Source organism: Sapajus apella, unplaced genomic scaffold (assembly GCF_009761245.1).
Source record: "Sapajus apella isolate SASKATOON/1434 unplaced genomic scaffold, GSC_monkey_1.0 scaffold27, whole genome shotgun sequence".
NCBI lineage: Eukaryota > Metazoa > Chordata > Mammalia > Primates > Cebidae > Sapajus > Sapajus apella.
The window spans coordinates 20242588-20267839 of NW_022436967.1; the positions used below are offsets into that span (position 1 = coordinate 20242588).

Below are 25252 nucleotides of genomic sequence, written 5' to 3' on the forward strand. Positions count from 1 at the left end.
TTTTTTTTAATGTTTTTTGTTTGTTTGTTTTATTTTGCTTTGTTTTGTTTTTCCCTAACACTGTCTTGTTGAAGACACTAGGCCAGTTGTTTTGGAAAATGTCCCGTCTTCTGAATTTGTCTCATTTTTTCTTCCTGGTGTCATTTAGTTTACTACTCTGGTTCTTGTAATTCATAAAATTAGAGTTTTGGTTTAAAGGCATGATTAGAACGAAGCAAACATTTTGTCTGGAAATCATCACAGGTGATATGTTCTCATCTTGCATCTCACCAGGAGTCACGAAAAACTCTGGTTTTCCCCACAGATGAGGCTGACATTGAGCACTGGCTTAAGTGATATCAGCCTGATCTTTCACTGTAAAGTTACATTTCCATCTGTAACTGACTATGGGACCTAAATGCTAATTTATAGTTCATATGTGGGACAGGAACAAACACAGCAAATCCTGTGTTAACAGGTTTTGTTAGGATTACCGGCATTGTTTACTATGATATGAACATTTTATTTGGGTTAGTCAGGAATGGGGCTTCTTGGTTTTTTTGAAAACCTAACAAGAACATTTTTGAGACAATTTTTTTTTTTTTTTAAGACAGAGTCTCACTTTGTTGCCAGACTGGAGTGCAGTGGCATGATCTTGGCTCACTGCAATCTCTGCCTCCCAGATTCAAGTGATTCCCCCGCCTCAGCCTCCTGAATAGTGGGACTACAGGCACACCCCACCACACCTGGCTAATTTTTTGTGTTGTGGTAGAGATGGGGTTTCACCATGTTGGGCCAGGATGATCTCGATCTCCTGACCTTGTGATCTGCCCACCTCGGCCTCCCAAAGTGCTGGGATTACAGGCATGAGCCACTGCGCCTGGCCAAAACAAGATTTTTTAAAAAGTGTTTTGACTGGGTATCAATTTCAAGACCAATTTTCTCAAAGTTTCCAGGTGCTGCTGTTGGAGTCAGCGTAGCATATGATTATGGGCATATATTCTGGACTCTGAAAATCCTGCATTGAAATCACACTTTTGGAGTTGAGAAAAGCTACAGAATATCTCTTAGTTGCAGTTCTCATCTATAACGTATTTCTTAATTTATAGGGTTTTGTATCTACAAGCAGTTAGCACACATAGTAAGTACTATATACATTGGCTATCAACATCACTCTAATTAGGTACTTTTATATTTCAAAGATATTGCTAAACATTCAAAGTAAACAACATTTGGTAGTGACAGAACATCAAGCACTATTCTCCTATCTGGAATTTCTATTTAGTTAGCTGTATCTATGAACTTCTATATTTTTAAAACACTGTGATGTGTATATATGTGTATTCGCTGGGTTATCAGTTATGTGTTCAGTGATGTGCTAATTGATTTTCATGTGAGTTACTAAGAAACCTATTTCTCTGCCAAAAATATTAAGAACTTTAAGGGTATAGTAATGGCATTTTTAATATTATCAGTTATAATATGGATTATTCTAAGTTTAAACTATAAGGCATTTTTGATTATTAATATATTTCTGTGGGAAAAGGCAAGCTTTTGTTGCTTAGAAAAATGCACAGAACATTTAAGTGACACACTGAATATTAGTTACGTTACCAGTTATTGAAGTGATTCCAAAAATTCGTGTTGTGGCCAGGTGCAGTGGTTTATGCTTTGGGACGCCAAGGTGGGAGGACAGCATGAGGGCTAGACTGGGCAATATAGCCAGATCCCACGTCTACAAAAAAAAATTTTTTTTTAATTAGTCAGGTGTGGTGGAGCACAGCTATAGTCCCAACCACTAGGAAGGCTGAGGTGGGAGGATTACTTGAGCTCAGGAGGTTGAGGCTGCTGTGAGCCATCATCACATCACTGTATTCCAGCCTGGACAGAGACAGCAAGACTCTATCTCTAAAAAATAAAAATAGAAATTCATGTTGTAATACAGAGTTCTTTATTGAGAGACAAATATTTTTTTTTTCATGTAAATAGAAACAGTTCTTAAACAAAGGCCATATTGATGATGACAGTCAGTTACATAGAAAGAAAATACAGATAGAATCACAAGGAAGGGTATGTTAATGTTGAACACACTCATGGGTGAAGTAAACTCTTGGAACCTTTCTGAAAGATTAGCTCGTTGCTGTTTTTCGTATGAGGGGATTCTTTGGAAAAGTGATTAAAATATACAAGCAAAAATCCTCTGCAAGTACTTGTAACAAACAACAATCCAGCTTTGTAGAGATTTGTTTTTATTATAAGTACTCTGATGCTCTGTGCTGACATTCTTCCTTTACCTTTCCTGCACTTGATTTTACAGTTCTCTCATAAGTTTGCATTAAAACTCTAAAACTCTTCTTTCTCTATAATTTGTTTTTCTCATTTAAAGGCTAAGTACTTTCAGATGAGATCGTTTTTAATGGCACATGGTTGATAGCAGATGCATTATTGTTGCTTGTCTCAATTTAAGATTCGTTCTTAAGCAAATTTCATCTCAGTCTTACTTGCTTTGTTGAATTCCCACAGGAAAACTACATCATGCTTTTCTGGAGTAGTGGTTACAGTTTCTTTATGAGATGCTGTCACTGTTGACCTTCATCTTTTAATGGTGTCTGTATATTTTGGTAGCTGGCAAGCTTCCTAAATGCAAAAGGAATTATTATACTTAAGATACTTAAATTTGATTAATCCAGAACTTGGAGAAAGATGAGCAGCGGGAAAGGAGGCAGCCAGATGTTAGAAAATTAGATAACTTGCGAATGCATATGGACCCAGTGAAGTTTAGGTGGAGACATTTTAATTAAAGTTCCTTTTTATGTGCTTAACATTAAAAGCATTTTCCATGTCTTTCAAAACTCTTAAAAGAGTTTTGTACTGTGACATCATATTTTATTTTGTGGATGTGCCGTAACTTACATGGGAATTTAAAATTTGTGGACACGTTCTTTCCTCTTAGGGCATTTTCATTTTTACTTTTTTGTTGTAAAATTATATAGAACCAAATTATTGAGTAGTTAGAATACAAATTCTTCTGATATAAACTGTTCTTTAAAAATTGTTTTTTGCCAGGCATGGACATTGACGCCTATAATCCCAACACTTTGTGGGGTTGAAGTGGGAGGACTGCTTGAACCCAATAGTTCCAGACCAGCCTTGGTAACATAGTGAGACCCCCATCTCTACAGGAAAAAAAATTAGCCAGTTGTGGTGGCACATACTGGTGGTCCCAGCTACTCGGGAGGCTGAGGTGGGAGGATCATGAATCCAGGAGGTTGAAGCTACAATGAGTTGTAATTGTACCACTGCACTCTAGCATGGGTGACAGATACTACACTTGATCTTAGCCAAAAGGCCAAGAAGCGATTAGCATGGGTGACAGAGTGAGACCCTGTTTAAAAACATTTTTTTCTTTGCTCTTTTATTTTACTGTTCATTAAATTTTAAAAAATATTGTATAAACCAAGCTTGTCCAACCCATCGCCTACAGGCCACATGCAGCCTAGGACAGCTATAAATGTGGCCCAACATAAATTCGTAAACTTTCTTAAAACATTACGAGTTTTTTTTTTTTTTCTTATCAACTATTTTTAGTGTAAGTGTATTTGATGTGTGTCCCAAGATAAGCCTTCTAATGTGGCCCAGGGAAGCCAAAAGATTGGACACCCCTGCTATAAACTTTACAACAAAGATAGCCTGGTATAAGAATTAATGAGCAGGAAAGAGGACTTGTTTAACAGTTGAGGAAGTTAGGCCCACTGAGATTACATAGTATTCCTGAAGTCACACTGTTAGTGGCAGGCAGAGTCTTGAGGTTTATGGCTCCCAATTTAGGATTTTTTTCTTTTATGTTACATTATTTGTAAAATGGCCAGGTGTTAATAATAATAAATACAAATATAGGGCTGAAAGAAATAGGGAAGTCAAGAGAGAAAGTTAAATTTAAGAAGAAAATGATACAGAAGGTATTTTAGATAGACTGTATTTAAGGTGCCGTCAGCCATGAGTTGACAACATTCCAGGAGGCTGTAGGAATGCTCAGTGTTTCAGTCTGCTCTGTAGTCAGACACACTTTACCATCTAGTAGTGGTGTAATGTTGGACAAATTATTTAACTTTTGAGCGTCCGTTTTCTTATTGGTAAATTTGGTATTATAGCATCAGTGGGTTGTAGGGAGGATGAAATGAGTTAATATGTCTAAAAGCACTGTTAGACCAGTTTCCAGGCATACAGGAAGCATTTGATACACATCAAATATTGTTGGAGATGGAGGGGATTGTTTTCTAGAGAAAAATCTAGAATATTAAAAAACGAGCTTTTTCATCCATAGATTACAAACTCTGGATATGGCACAAACTGATAATTGCAGTTAAAGAGCCAATCGTTTATAACCTAATAAATAATGACATTGTTCAATAGAATGGCCTAACTCTATTCTAGGTCTACCTCAAAACAGTAGCTAAGCCTGGAATTTAGTCAGATGGTACCATTTATTTGGCCTTTCTCTGTGTATGTGGAAACAAAAGTAAAAATTTTGTATTAATACAATTTGATTAGATAAATAGATTTAAGAATGTTTTGAATAGGGATCAGAAATAGAACCAGTTCAGTATTGGGGAATACTGTTATCTAGGCGAAATGTTTTTACACAGAAAGTGACTCAGGGTATTAGATCAGAGTACTTCTGCTCCAAAAATTTATTTACAGTTTGTCAGAGGGTAAAAAAGTAGGCAACACTGTAGCTCTTATTACAGATGAACTGCTGGGGCTGGTGTGGAAATAATTTCCATAAAGGTCAGAGAACATACAGCTTTATTAAATTCACATTGCATTTACTTGAATGAGTTCATGAGTTTTATGTTGATTTCCTCAGTATTGTAACGTATGACTCTTTGAAAGAGGAGTCCTCAGATTTTTTTTTTTTTTTTTTTTTTTTTTTTTTTTTTGATATTCTCTTGAAAGCCAGCACAGTTCTGGGTACTAAGAAATATAGTGACTGGCTGAAGAAATATGTGAATATGTAAATACTATTTTCTTAATTTTAATAAACTAAAAAGTTAGCTAGAAAACCTGATTTTGTGTTACATTATAGTTTCCTGGTTAATTTTTTTGTTGTTGTTCTCAAGTTTATTCTGTTGGGTTTTCTGATTAGTTTATTTTGCTTAAACATTTTTATATCATTAAAATAATAAAAACACAGAAATGGATAAGAAGAAAATAAAACACCCAAGTAATTTTTTTTAATTTTCAGTTTTTCATGGGTATATTGGATCCATGTAATAATCATAATACCAATAGGTAGTTTTTCAACCACCGCCTCTCATCTCCCAGTAATCCCGCCATGTCTGTTGCTGTTGTGTTTATGTTCATGTGTGTTTAATATTTAACTCCCACTTATAAATGAGAATATGTGGTAGTTGGTTTTCTGTTCCTGTGTTAATTTGCTTAGGATTATGGCCTCCACCTTCTTCCCTGTTGCTGCTCATCAGTGGTGGATTGGATAAAGAAACATCAGTACATGTATACCATAGAATACCATGTAGCCATAAAAAAGAATGAAATCATGTCCTTTGTACGAAGTGGTATCTTCAGAGAGTATTTAAAAATAGATAATATCCCCAGAGTCAATGTTTGGGGCTTCTACTCTCCTATCTTGTAATCTCCTTTAAGGAATGGGCCTAGTTTGAAGGCAATTAATCAGGACTTTTGCTTTTTCCTTGAAAGTATGTCATATAGTCATTAATGTATTTGAAACACAATATATTTCAGTACCCCTTCCTCAGCCTATCAGCGTATTCTCAGCCAATGCATGACTTTAGGGTTTGTTTGTTACTTTTACTAGAGAATTAAAAGCCTTTAGTTTGTTGCCTTTTAGCCCAAAGATTGTATGAAAGTGGTATTAATATTTTAAATCTCCAAAATTTGATAGGTAAGCATGCATTATTGTTTAATTTTACCACCAGTGATCTTGAGCTTCTTATCCTATGGTCATTGGCCATGGATATTTCTTCTTCTGTGAATAGCTGGATCCTCTCTATTGTCTATTTTTTTTTAAGTTGGTTTCTTTGTATTTCATTAAAGTATAATAATGTCCTAGCACTTTGGGAGGCCAAGGTGGGCAGATTGCTTGAGTTCAGGAGTTTGAGACCAGACTGGGCAACATGGAGAAACTCTGTCTTTACAAAAAATACAAAAATTAGCCGAGCATGGTGGCATGTGCCTGTAGTCTCAGCTACTTGGGAAGCTGAGGTGGGAGGACGGCTTGAGCCTGGGAGGCAGAGGTTACAGTGATCCAAGAGTGTGCCATTGGACAGCCTGGGTGACAGAACCAGACCCTGTCTTAAAAAATATATATGCGTGTGTGTGTGCAGACACACACAGACAAGACCAGACCCTATCTTAAAAAAAAAATATATATATATATATATATATATATATATGCACACACATGCACACACACATATAAACTGTAACTGAAATGTGTGCATGTATATATATATATATATATATAACAAGTTATTACTATTATTCATTTCTAGGATGCTTTTTTGCAAATTGCAAATATTTCTTCCAGTCTGTTGGTTTGCATTTTGACTCTGATTATGGTGTGTTCTGCTGTATAGTAGTTTTCAATTTGTGTGTTGTTGACTTTAACTTTTTTAATTTTTGTTTTCTGACTTCTGGGTTTCCTAGGAATTGTCTCTTACGTCCAATGTTGTAAGAACTATGTTCCTATAATTTAGTATAGTAACTTTTTACTTTTCTTTCTTTTCTTTTTTCCTTCCCTCCTTCCTTCCTTCTCTCTTCTTCCTTTCTCTTGCTTCTTTCTCCCTCCCTTCTTTCTTTCTTTTCTTTTTTCTTTCCTATATTTAAGCCATCTGGATTTCATCTTTTTGTTATGAGTTTGGGATCAAATTTTATATTCCTCCATATTGGTCCCAGGTTTCCTTATAGCACCTAATTCTGGCTCAATGAATTATAGCCATTGAAATTTTCCTTAACAGATTTTTTTTTGTGTGTGGCATTTATCTCAGGGCAAAGATACAAGAAGGCTGTTAATTTGCCTTCCTCTATAGCTTTCCTATCTGGCTTCTCCATCAGTCATCATGTCTCCTCCCATTTTGTCCTTAAACTCTCAGTGTTTTCTAAGGCAGTTTCCATATTTGCTTTCATTAATCTCTTTCCTCTAGAGCAGGGGTCTGCACAATTTTTCTGTAAACGGCCAGAGAGTAAATAGACTTTGCAGCTACTCAGCGGGGCCACTGTAGCATGAAAGCAGCCGTAGACAAAAACTTGGGAATGCGTTTGGCATCGTTCCAATAAAACTTTGTTTCTGGACAGTAAAATTTGGATCTCGCTTGATTTTGCACATCACAAATTATATTCTTGTTTTGATTATTTTTCCTGACATTTATAAAATTTAAAAACCACTCCGCTCATGAGGAACATAAAAATATAGCATGCTGGATTTGGTGCACAGGTCGTATTTTGCTGACCTCTCCTCTTGAGTGACCTAGGGCTTCTTCTCTCCTATCCTCTCTCTTCATTGTAAAAAGGAGCCACAGGTCTCATGCACACAACTCCAAGCAGTTTTTTTCTTTGAGCCAATGTTAGTATATACATAAACATATTAAAAACAATACATTTCAGTTACTCATCTTCCACCCTCAAATTCTGGGAATTACACCTTTTAAATGATCTTTGAATTTTATTTTCTGTGAGTGTTAAGCTTTTCTCTTGTTTAATGCATTGTAATTTTTTTTTAGATGGAGTCTCGCTGTGTTGCCCTGGTAGGCTGGAGTGCAGTGGTGCCATCTCGTCTCACTCACTGTGACCTCCACCTCCCAGGTTCGAGTGATTCTCCTGCCTCATCCTCTCAAGTAGTTAGGATTACAGGTGCATGCCACCATGCCCAGCTAAGTTTTGCATTTTTAGTAGAGACAGGGTTTCACCACATTGGCCAAGCTGGTCTCGAACTCCTGACCTCAGGTGATCCAGCTGCCTCGGCCTCCCAAAGTTCTGGGATTACAGGTGTGGGCCATGGCACCCAGGCTATTGTAAATGTTATATAAACATATTTTCTTTGGGAAAGGATACATTTTCTACTATAAGTAATCTTTAAAACAGTTGAATTTTTTTCATAGCCTTGTAGAATACTATTGCAAGATTATTTTGGCTTAAAACATATTTTTCTAGGAACATCAATGCTTTCATTGCACAGAAAGTTTTATTTTGGAACAACAAATTTTTAGATAAAATACTTTATGTGCATTAAAATATTTGAAAATGTTTCCCCCTGATTAGATATAGCTCTACCACAGGAAAATCCGAAGTTTAGTGATGCAAGTCAGAGCTTACTTCATAGTCTTCTGGGCCATCATCTTGTAATCTGTAATACAAAATAGCACAGACATGCATTTGTTCAGTCTCCTATAGGCCATAAATTACTTCCATAAATATTCCCTTGAAATTTACTTTAAAATAAATAAATTAATTAATTAAACAACATTAAAACCAGAAAATGTTAAAATATTGATTGATCCTTTCTTCCTCACCATTCCCCCAACTTTACTTTTTGGGGATGAAGGAAAGTAAAAACTATAGTGTTTGTTTAAACTAAATATCAAATGGTCTTTAGATAAATTGCTTACCAGTGAAAGATATATTATTTATCAACTGTCGGGGATATGTGGGAATTCCTTAACAGTGCTAAAAGAGGGAAGGGAACCAGCATTTATTGAGCTCCTACTTTGCATCTGTTTAATTCCTACAAACCTGCAAATTAGCCCTTATCATCCCTGTTTTCCGGTGTTGCATTCTGGGCCTGGAAGGTTTTAGTAACTTCCCCAAGGTAGCCCTGCTTGTTGAAGATAGAGCCCAAATTGGAACCTCAGAGTCTATGTCAACATGTATTTGCCCACTTCAAAGACTGAGCTTGGAAAATACAAGTTTTTTGACATGGTCATTAATATACAAATATTTATACATGATTAGCGTACTCTTCTATAGGCATATAGACATACTTTGAAACAACTGTAAACGTTATATAGAACAATCCTATTAATTGAGCTTTTATTGCTTCTTTCCAGAGTAGACATGACTTTCTGTTCTGCCGTTACATTTCCCTTAGCAAAACAAACAAATTCACTCACAAAATTGTCATTTTGACAATATCATTTGTGTTAGGGTTCCTTTGTGTTAGGACTCCAATATTATTTGTGTTGGAATTCCAAATGTTTTCCTCAGATTTGTCTTATTAGTTCTAGATATTAGTCTTTAATTTTTGTTGGGTCAGATTGCTCAGAGTCCGCTGTGTTACAAACATCAGATAGTGATTTAAGTGTCAGGATTCTAAATTTTAAAATGTCAACTCCATAAAAATACCTTCCTTAAGCAGTCTTCTTTTCCTCATCTTCCTCTATACCTCCTGTAATATTCCTTTATCCTTCCTCTTGGCACAGCCTTTGAATTTTAAACTGAAAGTGAGTCAGGCAATGATGGAACATTCCCTAAGTATTTACTCTAATGTTGCTGTTGTTGTTGTTGTTATTATTGTTATTTTGAGACAGGATCTTACTCTGTCACCCAGGCTGGAGTACAGTGGCATGATTATGGCTCATTGCAGCCTTGACCTCCTGGGCTCCAGTGACCTTCCCACCTCAGCCTCCCAAGTAGCTGGGACCACAAGTGTGTGCCACCATGCCTGGCTAATTTTTGTATGTTTTTGTACAGATGCGGTTTTGCCCTGTTGCCCAGGCTGGTCTCAAATTCCTGAGCTCAAGCAGTCCACCCTCCTTGGCCTCCCAAAGTGCTGGGATTACAGTCATGAGCCACTGAGTCCAGCCCTCTAATGATACTAAAATAGGTTTTAACTTTTAGATGTTTTGTTTTCTTAGATGTGTTCATTTAAAGGAAACTTCCATGGTATCTAGTAAAATTAGTCAGGCTCCTTTTTAGCCACAAAATTGATATCTAAGACTTTACCATTACTGGGGTATTACAATCATTTAGCAAACTTTTTTTCTTTAATATATTTTTGTTGTAAATTCTGAAGTTATAATGCTATAAGAAAAGAGCAGCTAAAATAATGGGGGAATAGATGCAGTGTCATTGAAAAACAAACTAAAAATATAAGTACTATAGTCTAAAAATTAAAAGCCTAAAAAGGACTGAAAATGCAGTATCTGAAATTATTAATCATTTTGACAGGTTTGTGATCTTCACTTAAATCTGGGGTTCTAAGAATATACCATCACTTTGAATTGTGGGAGAAGTAAATTTACTACAAATAAATTTGAATAAAGAGTTGTTTTTGTTAGAAATAGACTTGGCTGCCAGACGGTGGCTCATACTTGTAATCCTATCATTTTGGGAGGTTGTGGTGGGAGGATTGCTTGCTTTAGTGCAGGAGTTCACAACCAGGCTGGGCAACATAGTGAAACCCCATCTCTACAAAAAATTAAAAATTCACTGGGCATGGTGGTATGCACTCATAGTCCCAGATACTCAGGAGGCTGAGGTGGGAGGATCACTTGAGCCCAGGAGGTCAAGGCTGCCTTAAGCCATGATCATGCCACTGCACTCCAGCTGGGGCAACAGAGTGAGACCCTTTTTCAAAACAACAACAAAAAAGAAATAGGTTTGGCTATGAGTAACAAAGAGCTAAAAATAACACCAGTTTAAACAAGTTTAGAGCCAAGTTTATTTTACTCTCGGGAAAAGAGACTAGAGGTAGCCAGTTCAAGAGTAGTTTGGTGGTTCCACAATCACTAGGGACCTGGTTCTCTCTTGCTTGCCTTTCTGTCATCCTTAGTATGGGACCCTATGACCCAAGATAACTTACTAGGCTCTGTACATCCTTGCAGTCAGGAAGAGGAGGTGGAACAAAGATACTTCCTACAAGTAATACATGGCACTTGTACCTAAATATCACTGGTCAAAACTTATGGCTGGATGAGGTGGTTCACACCTGGAATCCCAGCACTTTTGGAGGCTGAAGTAGGAAGATGGCTTGAGGCCAGGATTTCAAGACTAACCTGGACAACACACTGAAACCCCATCTCTTCAAAATAAAAAATAAAAAGAAAATTAGCCAAGTGTGGTGGCATATACCTGTAGTCCTAGCAACTCAAAAGTCTGTGGTGAGAGGACTGCTTAAGTCTAGGAGTTAAAGGTTGCAGTGAGCTATGATTATGCCGCTGTACTCCAGCCTGGGCAACAGAATGAGACTATGTCTCAAACAAAACAAAAACAGAAACAAAACTTAGGTGCCCAAATTGGGAGCAAAGTTTTATTTGGGGACGATGAAAAAGTTCTGGAGATGGGTGGTGGTGATATTATACAATTATGTGAATGTGCTTAATCACTATAAACTAAAAACGTTTAAAATGGTAAATTTTATCTTATGTATACTTTTCCACAAACAAACAAACTTAGTCATCAAGAAGGAGGGGAAGCAAAATGTGGTCTTTATTTTGGATAGCCATTGTCCTAAAAATCTGAAGTTCCATTACAAATGAAGAAAAGGAGGTTAAATATTGGGGAGTACCTAGCAGTCTTTGAAACATGTGAAATTGATGAAAATATAAAAGGCAACAAACAAATACACAAAAAGGAAATACAGAAAGTCATGCATGACCTATGAAGTGAATTAATAAGTGGGAATTAATAATTATGCTTTCACTCGGGGGAAAAAAAAATAAAGGACCAACCTTTGGTGTCTAATCCAGAATCCTTATGTTCTTATATTTGTTTAGTGGCATTGCCAAAGCATGGCATCAGGCATATTTTGGGGAAGGATCTGGCCCAGTTATGTTGGATGAAGTACGCTGTACTGGGAATGAGCTTTCAATTGAGCAATGTCCGAAGAGTTCCTGGGGAGAGCATAACTGTGGCCATAAAGAAGATGCTGGAGTGTCCTGTACCCCTCTAACAGGTAAGGACCTCACTCCATTAATATACCAGTTCTTGCCCCCAGTACCATGTGGGCTTACCTCAGCTTTCCTTCTCCTTAATTTCAACAGCATTACCAAATGAGCTTACAAATAAATACACCAAATAAAACAAAAAGAACGCAAACTGTACATTAAGATACCTTCTTTTTATTCATAGTTACTCCTGAATTTTTCAGTTTAAGGCTATATAGTCTTGTAAAGCTGGATCAGAAAATAGGACTTTGTTGCAATATATAGTACCCAATAGTCAAAATCAGTGTGCAATGATACATTTCAGATATTAGATGAAATAATTACATTTTTAGTTCATTTATCTGTTAATGTTTCTTGACTCAGAATGCGTTTAGAGCTGGTATTGATGCAATTGTTGATTAAAGCACACTGTGAAAGAAACCACGTTAACTTTGCTGGGCACAATTTTCAGACTATTCCAAAGATAGCATGCTTGTCAAAATGAATAGTTTGTTACAAGAAGGGCATATATGAGTGCAAACTGGTGTATGTGTATGTACTTACATGTTTAGGGAGAAGAAGGAAATGGACAAGGCAAGAGAGGTTGAGTCATCAGAAACCATTTGGTAAAAAGAACTTTAAAAAAATGTATTGTTTACATATTTCTTTAATGAAAATCAGTAACTTCTTAGAGTCTATGAAATACCAAATTTATATCTTTCTGTTGACATACTTCTATACATGCAGTTGTTTTTATTAGCAGATTAACACATTAATACACAATAGAAATACATTTATACCAGATTTTAAGCCAGAGCACTTCATTTTCTTGAACTGCAATTTTCCTCTCCTTCAAGGAGGATAGTCTTGTAACATTGCTGTTATGCGCAGATGAGATAATACATGTCATGATGCTTTGCAGGCAGTAAAGTAGTATATTAATAAATGGTTTGTTGCTCAGAGACCTTTACTTTAATAGATCCCTGAGATTCATGAAAAGTGTGACCCTTACCCAAGATTATTTATATGTTTCATTGAGAATCTATGGATTATTTTGGATGGAAATGGCTTTTAAATCTACTTTTTTTGGAATTACATTTATTATACTATTTATTTGGTTAGAAGCTCTTTATAGAATTGTAGGCAAATTAATTATCATTTGAGTTAATGAGATTCAAATTCAGATCTGTATTATCAATAAAAACAAAGGCGAGACATATCTTCTAGTTTTTATAATTCATGAATGCCAAACAAATACAGATGCCTTGACATGTCCTTTATCCGGAATAGTTTTTTCTGTCTTCTTATTTCAATATTTTTTTTTTCATTTGCAGTTAAAATTCTGAGCTATTTCCAAGTTCCTATATTTTCTTACTTTTCAAATTTAAATGCCATGTATTGCTCTGACTTAAGACTCAAGTTATAGGAAATAACTGAAATATTATTTAATCTAGAGAAATCTAAATAGGTATTTAGAAATTATATCAGGATATATTTTCCTACTTAGAGAATAGGAATACAAGTAAAAAGCAAAGAATATATATATGTATGTGTGTGTGTGTGTGTGTGTGTGTGTGTGTGTATATATATATATATATATATACACACACATATATACACGTGTGTGTGTGTGTGTGTGTGTGTGTGTGTGTGTGTGTGTGTGTATCTTTTATTTTATTTTATTTTTCTGAGACGAGTCTTGCTCTGATGTCCAGGCTGGAGTGCAGTGGTGTGATCTCTGTTCACTGTAACCTCTGCTTCTTGGGCTCAAGAGATTCTCCCACCTCAGCCTCCCAAGTAGCTGGGACTACAGGCGTGCGACACCATGCCCAGCTAATTTTTGTATTTTTAGTAGAGATGGGGTTTCACCATGTTGGCCAGGCTGGTCTCGAACTCCTGACTTCAGGTGATCCAGCCATCTCAGCCTCCCAAAATGCTGGGATTACAGGCATGAGCCACTGTGCCTGGCTGGAAAGAATATTTCATTAGGATGGAAATGTGTTATGTCAAACTTCAGTAACAGTGCAGTAACCTTGGGTCATTTCGCACAGATGTAATATAAATTTAACAAAAGGCTTAGAGGAGGCCTAAATATGGTGATATTTCTTGTGAAATGAAAATGTTGTTTTGCCTTTTTTTGAAAGTTGACTTGCTTAGTCTCTGTGTCTCCTCCTTGTCACAGATGGGGTCATCAGACTTGCAGGTGGGAAAGGCAACCATGAGGGTCTCTTGGAGGTGTATTACAGCGGCCAGTGGGGGACTGTCTGTGATGATGGCTGGACTGAGCTGAATACATACGTGGTTTGTCGACAGTTGGGATTTAAGTAAGGTCCATTAATATAAAGGCAGTTAAATGCCAGATTATATCGTTAAAAGGCTTATTATGTTAATCCCTAATTTTTTATAGTAATAAAAATACATGTAATTTTTATAGTAATAAAAATACATGTTCTCTCCTACCTGTATTTGTAAGTACAACAATGAAAAGTAATGACATTTTCTAAGATGATGAATAACCACCCCTTGTTGTTTATTTCATTTACCTTTCTTGCCATGACACCTCTTCTTGAATAATTGATTGAAGCCAGGGGTGACTTATAAGTACTCTTGTGTCTATTCAAGTAAGACTTTGACTGCTCATTTTTATTCTGACACGTCATTACTATTGGATGTTTTTAGTTTTGACATCATTGTCTAAAATTGCAGAGAAGTCCAGTGTCAAGTACTTTGGTATTACGTTATTCCCTTTCTCAGAATGTGATGATAATAACATCACTTTTCTTTGAGAAAAACAGCCCTCTTGTTATGAGATGACCTTTAGAACTCGCCTTTGACCTCACTCTCTTAAAAGCTGAGTATCACACTTTGGGACATATATTTTATGCCACACACATAATGCATTCCAGAGTAAAGGCTTAAGTTGGTCGAAGTGACTACAAATGATGCCTTTGAGTTAATATTTGAATGAAAGCTATGAATGCCCATTCTCTCTTGTTTTCCATATTTCTATGTCAGGCTCGAAGTGATTGTCTCATGCTTAAAAAAAACTGGCAGAATTATTTCATTTCAGTTTGATTAGAGCTGATTGCAGATATTCACTACACTTTAAAAAGTACCGTCATTCAAGCTAGGCAAAGCCATGTTAAACATATTATTTTTAAATTTACAAAATCATGCTAAACCATTGGAAAATGATTAAAATAAAAAAACTCCATAATTTTTCATCCTTATGCTATTATCATAATTTGTGTACATCACTTCATATCAGCTGTAGTAATGGACATGTAATTTTTTTATTCATGTTTTTAACCTTATATTGCTACATAGTCATAATTTTTAATGATAATATTAATCAAATTTTCATACTGTAATTTACTTAATATTAGGTTAGCTTACTTTTTCCTATGATAAGTAATGCTATCATGAAGCTACAATATTCATATGATTTTCACCTATTTTGACTTTTCTTGGGCGGAGAAGTTATTGTAATTATTGGGAAAAAGGGTATGGTATAACAGCCAAATAAATACAATATACTGACAATTAACAAGAATTGCTTAATAAATATCACTTTATATTCAAGTGAATCTCTGTTAGACTACCAACTGTACTGTTTTCACAGATTTAGAGAGATTCATAAAATCATATTATTTCTATTTTCATATTTAGAGAGATTCGTAAATCCTGTTATTTTTATTTTTCACATTTTTTCCTTATTAATGAAGACGATTGACACTGATTTTTAAAAATATTTTATTTGTCTACAAATCTATGCACAGTGTAATCACATTTATTTGTTTTAAAAATGTTCTCAATAATGTGTGTAAAAAGCTCTAAATGAATGTGTTAGAAGGTGGTAAAAGCATGTGTTACATTTGAGTTTACAAAGGAATTTTTGAAAAAGAATGTTCTTTTGTAATGAGAAAAGGTAAACTTTGGGTTTCTTTGTACAATTGCAGTTCCAAAGTAGAATGACTTCCTGTTATTTGTTATGTAGTTGCTATGGACAGATGATAATCTGATGCATTTTTTGAAAAAACGGTTTATAAGTTAAAAATGAGCAATATGCAATTTAGGCTTATTACTTTTCTAGCTGAGGCTTGATTAGTCAGCAAAATAAAAGGGAAAAAACACAGAATAATTATTTCATTGTTTTAATTTATTAAAATGTTCATCTTATCAAATAAATTTAATAAATACTTAGATAGAAAAAAATGAAGAAAATTCATGCCAGATAGAAGATCTCTTCATATTCTTAGTACAGAAATAATAAAAACATCAAGTAAGGGAATTATTCTGAATAAGAGTTGGATTTTATAGACTGTTAGAACTGAAAGACATCTTAAAGATTTTTAAGTTTAGTGATTTCTGGAGGTTTGGATTTTATGGAACAAAAGGAAATAAAATCAGGAGAATGAAAGAAGGTGCAGCTTGACTTACTTTCTAATTTAAAAAGTTTTTTCAGATCTTTCCTATTCTATTATATAAATAAATGTATATTTATTATATATTTAGGATTTTTTTTCCCTGTAGTGCAGTGTTACAAATAAACTCAATTGGAATGCAAATATAATTAATAAAAATTTTGAAAGTTGAATTTTCATACCTTATGAAAAGCTAAGAACATTGTAATTCTGATTTTGCAGGGCTGAAATCTAAATGTAATCATGGATTAGGTATAGTGCTTGAGCAATCACTGAACTAATCCACCCTTTTCATTTTGAATGAGAGAAAACCAAAGAGGCCTAGAGAAGCTGCTGAAATCAAATGAGTTCAGAGGGTGCATCAGAAGCAAAATGAGACAGGTGTTCTCACTTTCTGCACAATTTCTATGGTCAGAGATCTGAGATTGATCTCTGCATTCTCTCTGGTGAGATAAATTGTAGGCAAAATGCAAGAATGAATGGGGAAAAAGGATTAATTTTTCCATTTGTTATTCATTGAAATAATCAAACATTTTTAAGGTGATTAAAACGTGATGGAGCGAACATAGCTCTTAAAACTGAGCCCCCAAGGTAGGAGAAATAAGAGATACTTATCCTCTGAACTCATGACACTGAATTAGATTGCTTGTATTAAATGTTTTGCGGTTCCCTGAAACAAGAGACAGCAGTTCTACACATAGTGTTTATTTAATTGTCACAGATATGGTAAACAAGCGTCTGCCAACCATTTTGAAGAAAGCACAGGGCCCATATGGTTGGATGATGTGAGCTGCTCAGGAAAGGAAACCAGATTTCTTCAGTGTTCCAGGCGACAGTGGGGAAGGCATGACTGTAGCCACCAGGAGGATGTTGGCATTGCCTGCTACCCTGGCAGCGAGGGACACAGGCTTTCTCTGGGTGAGGACTGGCTGCAGCTCTCAAGTTTTCATAATTCAATAGCCATTGCACCTCTAACCACTGGCCTAGAATGTGAAATGTTTCTCATCTTTGGCTTTTTTTTTTTTTTTGGTCCATTTCCCGTAACTGTCTAATTTTCAGTAATTTTTATGCACAGAAAAATAATCTTTGGAGTCTCTGCACCAACATTATAAAATTTCTACCCCTAAATTGTTTTTCTTCACTTAGAAAATCAAGTTTCTCACTAAAAATGTTTAGAATCACCTGTATCTGAACAATGGAATAAAGAAACTGCAGTATCTATTCCCCTTACTCCTTGGTCACTTATTCTGATATTTATTTACCTTGAATTCTAGTGAGCTACTTGGGACAGGATTAAAAAAAAAAGACTATTCTCCTGTCCCTGTCTCATGGTTCGTTTCTTCTCTAGTCCTGAAGCCTTGTCATTTATTGGTCACCAGCCATCCATTGCTCTTTTAAGTTTCTCCGTAGTCTTCTGAGTAGATTCCTTAATAGCTCACATATCTAACATAACTTATTATTTTAGAACCCACCAGGACCTCTGTTACTCTTCATTTACATTTTTTTAGACTTGTTGTTGGATAAAAGGTAAGTAGCTCCTCTAACAGTCTTGAAATAATTATGGATAAAGATCTTCTTGAGAGTAGAGAACAATTAAACATTCTTGACAAGTTTCTTAATGTCTGGTGAGGAGGGCAGAATATATATGAATGAAATATACAGAGGGAAATATTCAAAATAGTTTGTAGTATGCTATCACAGCTTTTCATATATCTATCTCTCTCTCTGTGTAAATGTACATGAATAGATGTTAAAATAGCCATAGGTAATCTTTACTTGTAACCTTGGATTGAATCAACTCTTTTGTATTCTCCTGTTTTGAGACTGTGAAGCTGAAATCTTCATGTTATAAAATGATAAAACTTTTGAATCTCAGTATTAACCATATTGTATACTGTAGATTTGTCAAAGTCTGTGGCTGATTCTTCCATTGTACTCTACACCGTGAGATCTTGGTGACACTGCATTAATCTAGTATTATACCAAGTAGAAGTATATGTTTTTATTCCATCCCTTGCAGGACAAATTTCCATTTTTCTTTCTTTTTATTTTGTTCTCCTTTCCCCTTGCTCCTTATTCTTATGAAATATTTGTGATTCTCCAAAGATTATGTGATGGATGAATTGCACGTGGCTGGGGAGATAGAACTTGTTTGCGGGAAGTGGATCATCTCAGCCCCAGATAGCAGGGATTGGAATTATGGGGTGATCTATGCAAATATGCTCTGCCAGCTCCCAGTGATGAAATACTCTGCGATCTGAGTTCTCTGTAGGCCTGTGTTGTTAAATACATCATATGGTTGGAATAACTAATCTTTTCAGTTCTCTTGAAAATATTTTAAATTCTAGGACTCTAGATGTATTTTTTCTTTTTAATTTAAAAACCCGAGGATGATAATCATTAATAAAACATATGGTCATTATTATGAATCTCTTTGATTCTAATCTCAGCAATGTGTCTATTCATTAAAGTCATTTGTCTGAAGAACATTATGTCTGAGCCAAATGACCTTTTGGGATAGAATCATATTTCTGTTTGTTCATTCATAGATCATTTGGCGTCCCACCTATTAAAAACTACTATATATATATTTATTTATTTTTGAGGCAGAGTCTCTCTCTGTTGCCCAGGCTGGAGTACAATGGCACAATCTTGGCTCACTGCAACTTCCACCTCCTGGGTTCGAGTGATTCTCCCTGCCTCAGCCTCCTGAGTAGCTGGGACCACAGGTGCCTACCACCACGCCCGGCTAACTTTTGTATTTTTCGTAGAGACAGGGTTTCGCCATGTTGGCCAGGCTGGTCTCAAACTCCTGACCTCAGGTGATCTGCCCGCTTGGCCTCCCAAAGGGCTGAGATGACAGGCATGAGCCACCATGTCTGGCCTAAAATTAGGCTTTTAATGTGTACATATGCATGCTAGAATTTATGTTTTTTCTAAAAGACAGTATTATTTTCTAAAAATAATATGTTACAGGAAAAGTTAAAGAGAACTACTGAAAGTCAGCTTGAGACATATAATTAAAGATAACTGTATACCTATAGGATTGTTTGGTTTTCTCAAAAACTTAATATTTATTTAAGATTTTAGAAATAAAACATGGTATGTATTATTGTTTCTGTAGCAGCACGAACTTAATAGTGACAGTGTATGGATAGAATGACTTTTGTCATCCAATTTCCCTTCAAGAATTAAGAATTCAATAATTTTGTAGAATGAATGGCTAAAATTAAGTTCAGAAATATTATATGCATTATTTTTTACAAAGCATGTAAGTTAGACTTTAGAGTACATTAAAAACTGCCTGTAAAACTACTGGAATGGAACATGTAGCTCTAATTTCATGTGCAAATGTTTTCTTAATTTTGAACCAAATATCCAAAGATAGAAAAAATGAAAACCTTAAGAAAAGAACTTCATTGGTTTGATTTTGGTATCTGAGGATTACTTTTTCACTTTCTCTTCTTGCAAAGAACCCCCAAATTTCAGATATATTAATAAGAAACGTGAAGTTTCAATATTGTGTTATAGCTAAAACTCCAAGTTTTTATTCAGCTAATAGGAAGCAGTACATACATAGAGTTGGCGCTCCATAAACATTTGTTGAGTTTGATTTTGCTCTGTGATCCTGATGTACTGCCTGTCCCATGAAGTGAACATGATCAGGGATAGAGAATGGGGAGCCAGCAACTCTTGGGACAGCACAGAAGGAAGGAGAAGTACAAAATGGGTCAGAGGAATAGAAATAGAATGTGTCCATCTTGCTAACAGTCCTGTCTTTTAGTTAACAAATGTTGATTTAGTAATTTCACATGTTGATTTAAACATATATTAAATAATACATTGTCCATTACCTGCAAAATTCTACCTCCTTAAATTTCCTGATAATTTTACCATGCTTTACTGTATTCCCTAAATCCCTACCAATAAATCTTGGTCCTGAAGCTGGAGACCCTTCCAGAAACTAGGTAATCAAACATGTGAGTGTTACCTTGCTTGGGTTGCTGTAACAAAGTTCCACAGAGATGGCTTAAACACAGGTATTTATTGTTTCACAGTTCCAGGGCCTAGGAGTCCAAAATGGAATGTCAGCAGGGTTGGATCCTTCAGAAAGAACTGTGAGGGAAGTGCTGTGAGAGAGATATGCTCCAGGCCTCTCTCCTTAGCTTGTTTACGGCAGTCCTCTCCCCGTGTCTCTTCATATCATCTTCCTTCTTCATGTCCAAATTTCTCCATTTTATAGGAATGCCAGCATATTTGATTAGGACCCATGCTAATGACGTCACAATTCAACTCATGCAAGTCACAGTGAGGAGTTTCAATTCAACATCGTACTTATTGGTGTGGTTATATGTGACACTTTACGAAGCGCGTCATTTGTATTAACTTAGATAAACCTCAATTTGCTAGAGCTCAGTTTCTCAACTTTTAAGTCAGTAATTTTGGTGACTTAATTCCTTCCCTTGAATCAACAGTAAATAGAAAGCTTTAGATGGAAATTGTCCCTATTTACTCCTCTTTTTTTCTTTTTTGCCTCCTCCAGCATTAGACTTGTATCAAGTTACCCAACTATGAATGCCAAGGTTGTGTCTGTTTATATCTTTCTAAAAATCTTGGCTTTGGAGTATAAACTTCTAGCTGTGTTCATGGATAAGTGAACGGACATGAAGCAAAACCAACCTCAAGTTAATGTTCTTTTACTATTTAGAAGTAAGGTGTAATAAAATAATTCGCAGTTTTATAATGCTATTTATTCATTCAGCAAACAGCAATTGCATATCCTCTATATGCCAGGAACTGTTCCACATTCTGGGGATACAGAGTTGAGGAAGGTGAGCACTTTGAATTCAAGGCTGCAAGAGACATTATGAAAGTGGGTAAAATTTTTATTGATGTATCTCCTCTCCCTCAAAAAAGTATTCCCCATCTGATTTTATAGCTGATTTAAAAGAACAATTGTGTTTTGCAGAGTTGCTCATGCTTTAGCGTCAGTTTGCTTTTTTGGGCTTTTCTAATACGTTTGAATCATGACTTAGGTTTTCCTGTCAGACTGATGGATGGAGAAAATAAGAAAGAAGGACGAGTAGAGGTTTTTATCAATGGCCAGTGGGGAACAATCTGTGATGATGGATGGACTGATAAGGATGCAGCTGTGATCTGTCGTCAGCTTGGTTATAAGTAAGAAAAATCTAATTATTTGAGATGGTTACTGATGAGCATATCTGATTTTTTAAATGCTTATTCTAATGAGTTACTTCTTAACATGAGCTTCTCTCATTCATTTGAAAATACTGGCCACGTATTGATTTGATCCAGAATTATATAAGAAGTAATAAGTAGAGCCTACTCACATTTTTCTATCTTCTCACAAGAAATATTATGTCACATAAGAAATGTAGCTTTTTGTCTAATAACAAAATAGTCTAATAACTCTGACTAGTCATAATACTGCTTGTATCACTTCTATCAGTTAACCTTTTCTCTGTGATTGATGTTTCAACACTGCAGCCTTTTAAGAGACTCTACAGTTACTGAAATTATTGTTGGTTCTCATTTTTCATGATAGTTAAAAAGTTGCTGTGGACACTGAATTAGCAAATGCTGAGCCATTGCTCCTAGAGCTGAGGTCACTGCTCTCCCCTCTTGTTTCAGCTTTCATACTTGTAAACAGTTGTCCTTTTTTACAGTCTATATGGTGCCATTTTTTTTTTTTTGGCATTTCTGTGCTTTCTTTGTTGATGACTTCACTGTTTAAAATGGCCCCCATTTGTAGTACTGAAGTGCCGTGTAGGGTTCCTAAGTCCAAAAAGGCTGTGATGTGATTTAAAGAGAAAATGCATGCATTAGATAAGCTTCACTCAGGCACAAGTTGCAATAAGAACATGGCACTAAACAGAATGTGAAAAGGACACTTGTTTACGGTATGAGAGCAGAAAAAAGAAGGCAGATCATCTGTTTTACTGGCTCTGCATATGTCATGAATGACTGTGAAAGCACCCTAAATAATGTTTTTGAAGTAAAAAAATATGGAATATGTTATAATTTAGAGGGCTATAAATTTAAGATAATATACATAAATTGCCTAGCTCAGAGTAGATTACTAATAGTAATTTGGATTTAAAAATATATCCTTAATTATATATCTATATACATATTAAATATTGAACAGTTCATATGGTTATTTTCTATAAAGAATACATTACATGTTTATTTTAAAAAGCATTTCTGTTTTAATAAAGGTTCAGATTTAGGGGGTAAACTTCAAAATCAAAGTTGTTTCTGGTTACTCAATACTACTTCAATTTACAGCTGTTTTGGACCCATTTGCAATTCCAGTTATCCTGCAGCCAATGAATCCTTTATCTATGATAGAAATTTTCAGTTTTCAAAATATGGGCAGTAGAGGAAAGTAGGGAGAGTCTACATTAGATGTGAAAGTGAATTTAGTCAGTGATTAATTTTAAATTTCTTTTGCTCACTGTGTTTCTATCATTCCTTTTTCCATTTGAAAAAAAAAAAAATCTTATTCTTGCATTACATTCTCAGTACATTTCCTCACTCCAAATCAGCCATTAAAAGATATTGCTCTTTGAGACTGGTTTCTTGGCCATATTTTAATTTTACTGTTTTGGTGGAGGTGATCCAAGAAACCTAGTATTACATATGGAGGTATGAAGGGAAGGATTGGCACCAAAGTTGATCCTCAAATTGTGTGTCTCAGCCAAGTTTAAGGAGAGAAAAATTTCCTAAGCATGTTCATCAGGCATCATCAACACACATATAGTTGTGTGTTATTACTTGAATTTCTTTCTAAATTTTTCATTGCTTTTTATTTATCATCATTGATACAGTTAGGATATTTGTCCCCACCCAAATCTCACGTTGAGATGTAATCTGTAATGTTGGAGGTGGGATCTGGTGGGAGGTGTTTGGATCATGGGGGCCGATCCCTTATGAATGGCTTAGGCCATCCCCTTGCTGATAAATGAACTCATGCTCTGAGTTCACATGGGATCTGGTTGTTTAAAAGTGTGTGGCACCCTCCCACCCCGCTTGTTGCTGCTACTTTTACTGTGTGGCCTGCCTGTTCCCCCTTCACCTTCTGCCATGATTGAAAACTCCCTGGGATTCAGCAGAAGCCAAGCAGATGCTAGTACCCTGTTTCCCATAAAGGCTGTAGAACTATGAGCCAATTAAACATCTTTTCTTTATAAATTACCCAGTCACAGGTATTTCTTTATAGCCATAGAAGAATGGACTAACACAATCATTTAGTCCATTTAACATTTAACTCAAAAGTGAATTTAGCCTCATATTAGGTTGGCTATGGTCAAAACAACAAAGGATAACAGGTGTTGGTGAGGATGTGGAGAAACTAGAACCCTTATACATTGTTGGTGGGAATGCAGAATGGTACAGCCACTGTTGAAAATAATATGGAAACAGTATGGAAAACAGTTCCTTAAAAAGTTAAAAATAGAACTACCATATGATCTAGATAACCCATTCCTGGGTATATAGCCAAAAAAATTAAAATTAGGGTGTCAAAGAAATATCTGCACTCCCATGTTCATTGCAGCATTATTTGCACTAGCCAAGATATGCAAACAGCCTAAATGAATGGATAAAGAAAATGTGGGCTCTGTGTGTGTGTGTGTGTGTGTGTGTGTGTGTGTGTATGTGTATACTGTTGTGTGTGTATATATATATATAGTTACTGAATATACAGTTGTGTGTGTGTGTGTACTGTGTATATCTATACAGTTACTGAATATACAGTTGTGTGTGTGTGTGTGTATATATAGATATACACACACACAGTTGCAGTTACTGAAAGACAAATACTGCATGATTCCACTTACATGAGATAACTAAAATAGTCAAACTTATGGAAGCAGAAAAGAATGGTGGTTATCAGGGATTGGGAGGAGAAGAAAATGGGAAATTATTTTCCAATGAGTATAAAGTTTCTGTCATGCAAAATGAATAAGTTCTAGAGATCTGCTGTACAACATAGTACCTACAGTTAACAATATGGTATTATATAGTTAAAAATATGTTGAGGGTATAGATCGCATTTGTGTTCTTCCCAAAACCAAATGAAGACAGAAACAGAACATAAGCAAAAAACAAAACAAACAAACCTCAGAAAAGAACACAAGGAAATTTTTGGAGGTGATGGATATATTTAGCATCTTGGTTGTGGTAATGGTATTACAGATGCATGCATATGTCCAAACTGATGAAAGTTTTTAATATCAATTATACCTGAATAAAGCTTAAAAAAAAGTGATTTTAGATGAGAAACACAATCTAGATTAAGTGAACAAAAGTTTGTTGCAACTTTCAATATTTCTGTAAAATTTATCAATCAAGAAAAGCATCAAAAGACTTTATAATTGTGTTTTAAAGCTTCATAAGTAATTCAGTGATTTAATGTTACTATAACAAATTGTATAACATAATCTGCGATTTGCCATCAAATAGTATTTAAATGAGAATTGTTTAGCTGTTTGAGTAATCTAAATATACTTGAATATTTTTACAATTTCCCACTGAGGGGAAATTGGATTTTATATAAGAATATATATATTTCATATTAAAATATATTTTAAATATTTATATATTTAAATAGTGTATATATAAATCATATACATTATTTATATAAATTTATATAAACAATGTATATATAATGTATATTTAATATATATTTATATATTAAATAATATATATATTTATATATATTAAATAATATATATATTTTAAATATATACATATAATTATAAGCAGGTATGTGACTACAGTAGAGGATCCTTTTTTCTCCATGTCTATTTTGAATCATGAAAAATATTTAATAAAGTATTTTTTTGTAGAAATCAATCCAGGAAACTTTGAAGCTGTTAAAAGGCTTGTGCCTCATAAATAGGAATTTCAGAGATCTGTCCTCCA

The 25252-nt window shown here is 35.1% G+C and overlaps 1 protein-coding gene and 1 pseudogene across 2 annotated transcripts in view; one reads left to right on the forward strand and one right to left on the reverse strand.

Moving 5' to 3' along the window:
* PRSS12 (serine protease 12) overlaps positions 1-25252 on the forward strand; it is a 78155-nt gene that overhangs the window by 22270 nt on the left and 30633 nt on the right. For both annotated transcript variants that reach the window (XM_032292460.1, XM_032292461.1), the window contains exons 5-8: positions 11730-11908; positions 14062-14203; positions 17025-17221; positions 21340-21481. In XM_032292460.1, the coding sequence (XP_032148351.1) occupies positions 11730-11908; positions 14062-14203; positions 17025-17221; positions 21340-21481 (660 nt within the window). The remainder of the gene's footprint in view (positions 1-11729; positions 11909-14061; positions 14204-17024; positions 17222-21339; positions 21482-25252) is intronic.
* Positions 3243-3340, reverse strand: LOC116560930 (annotated as a pseudogene).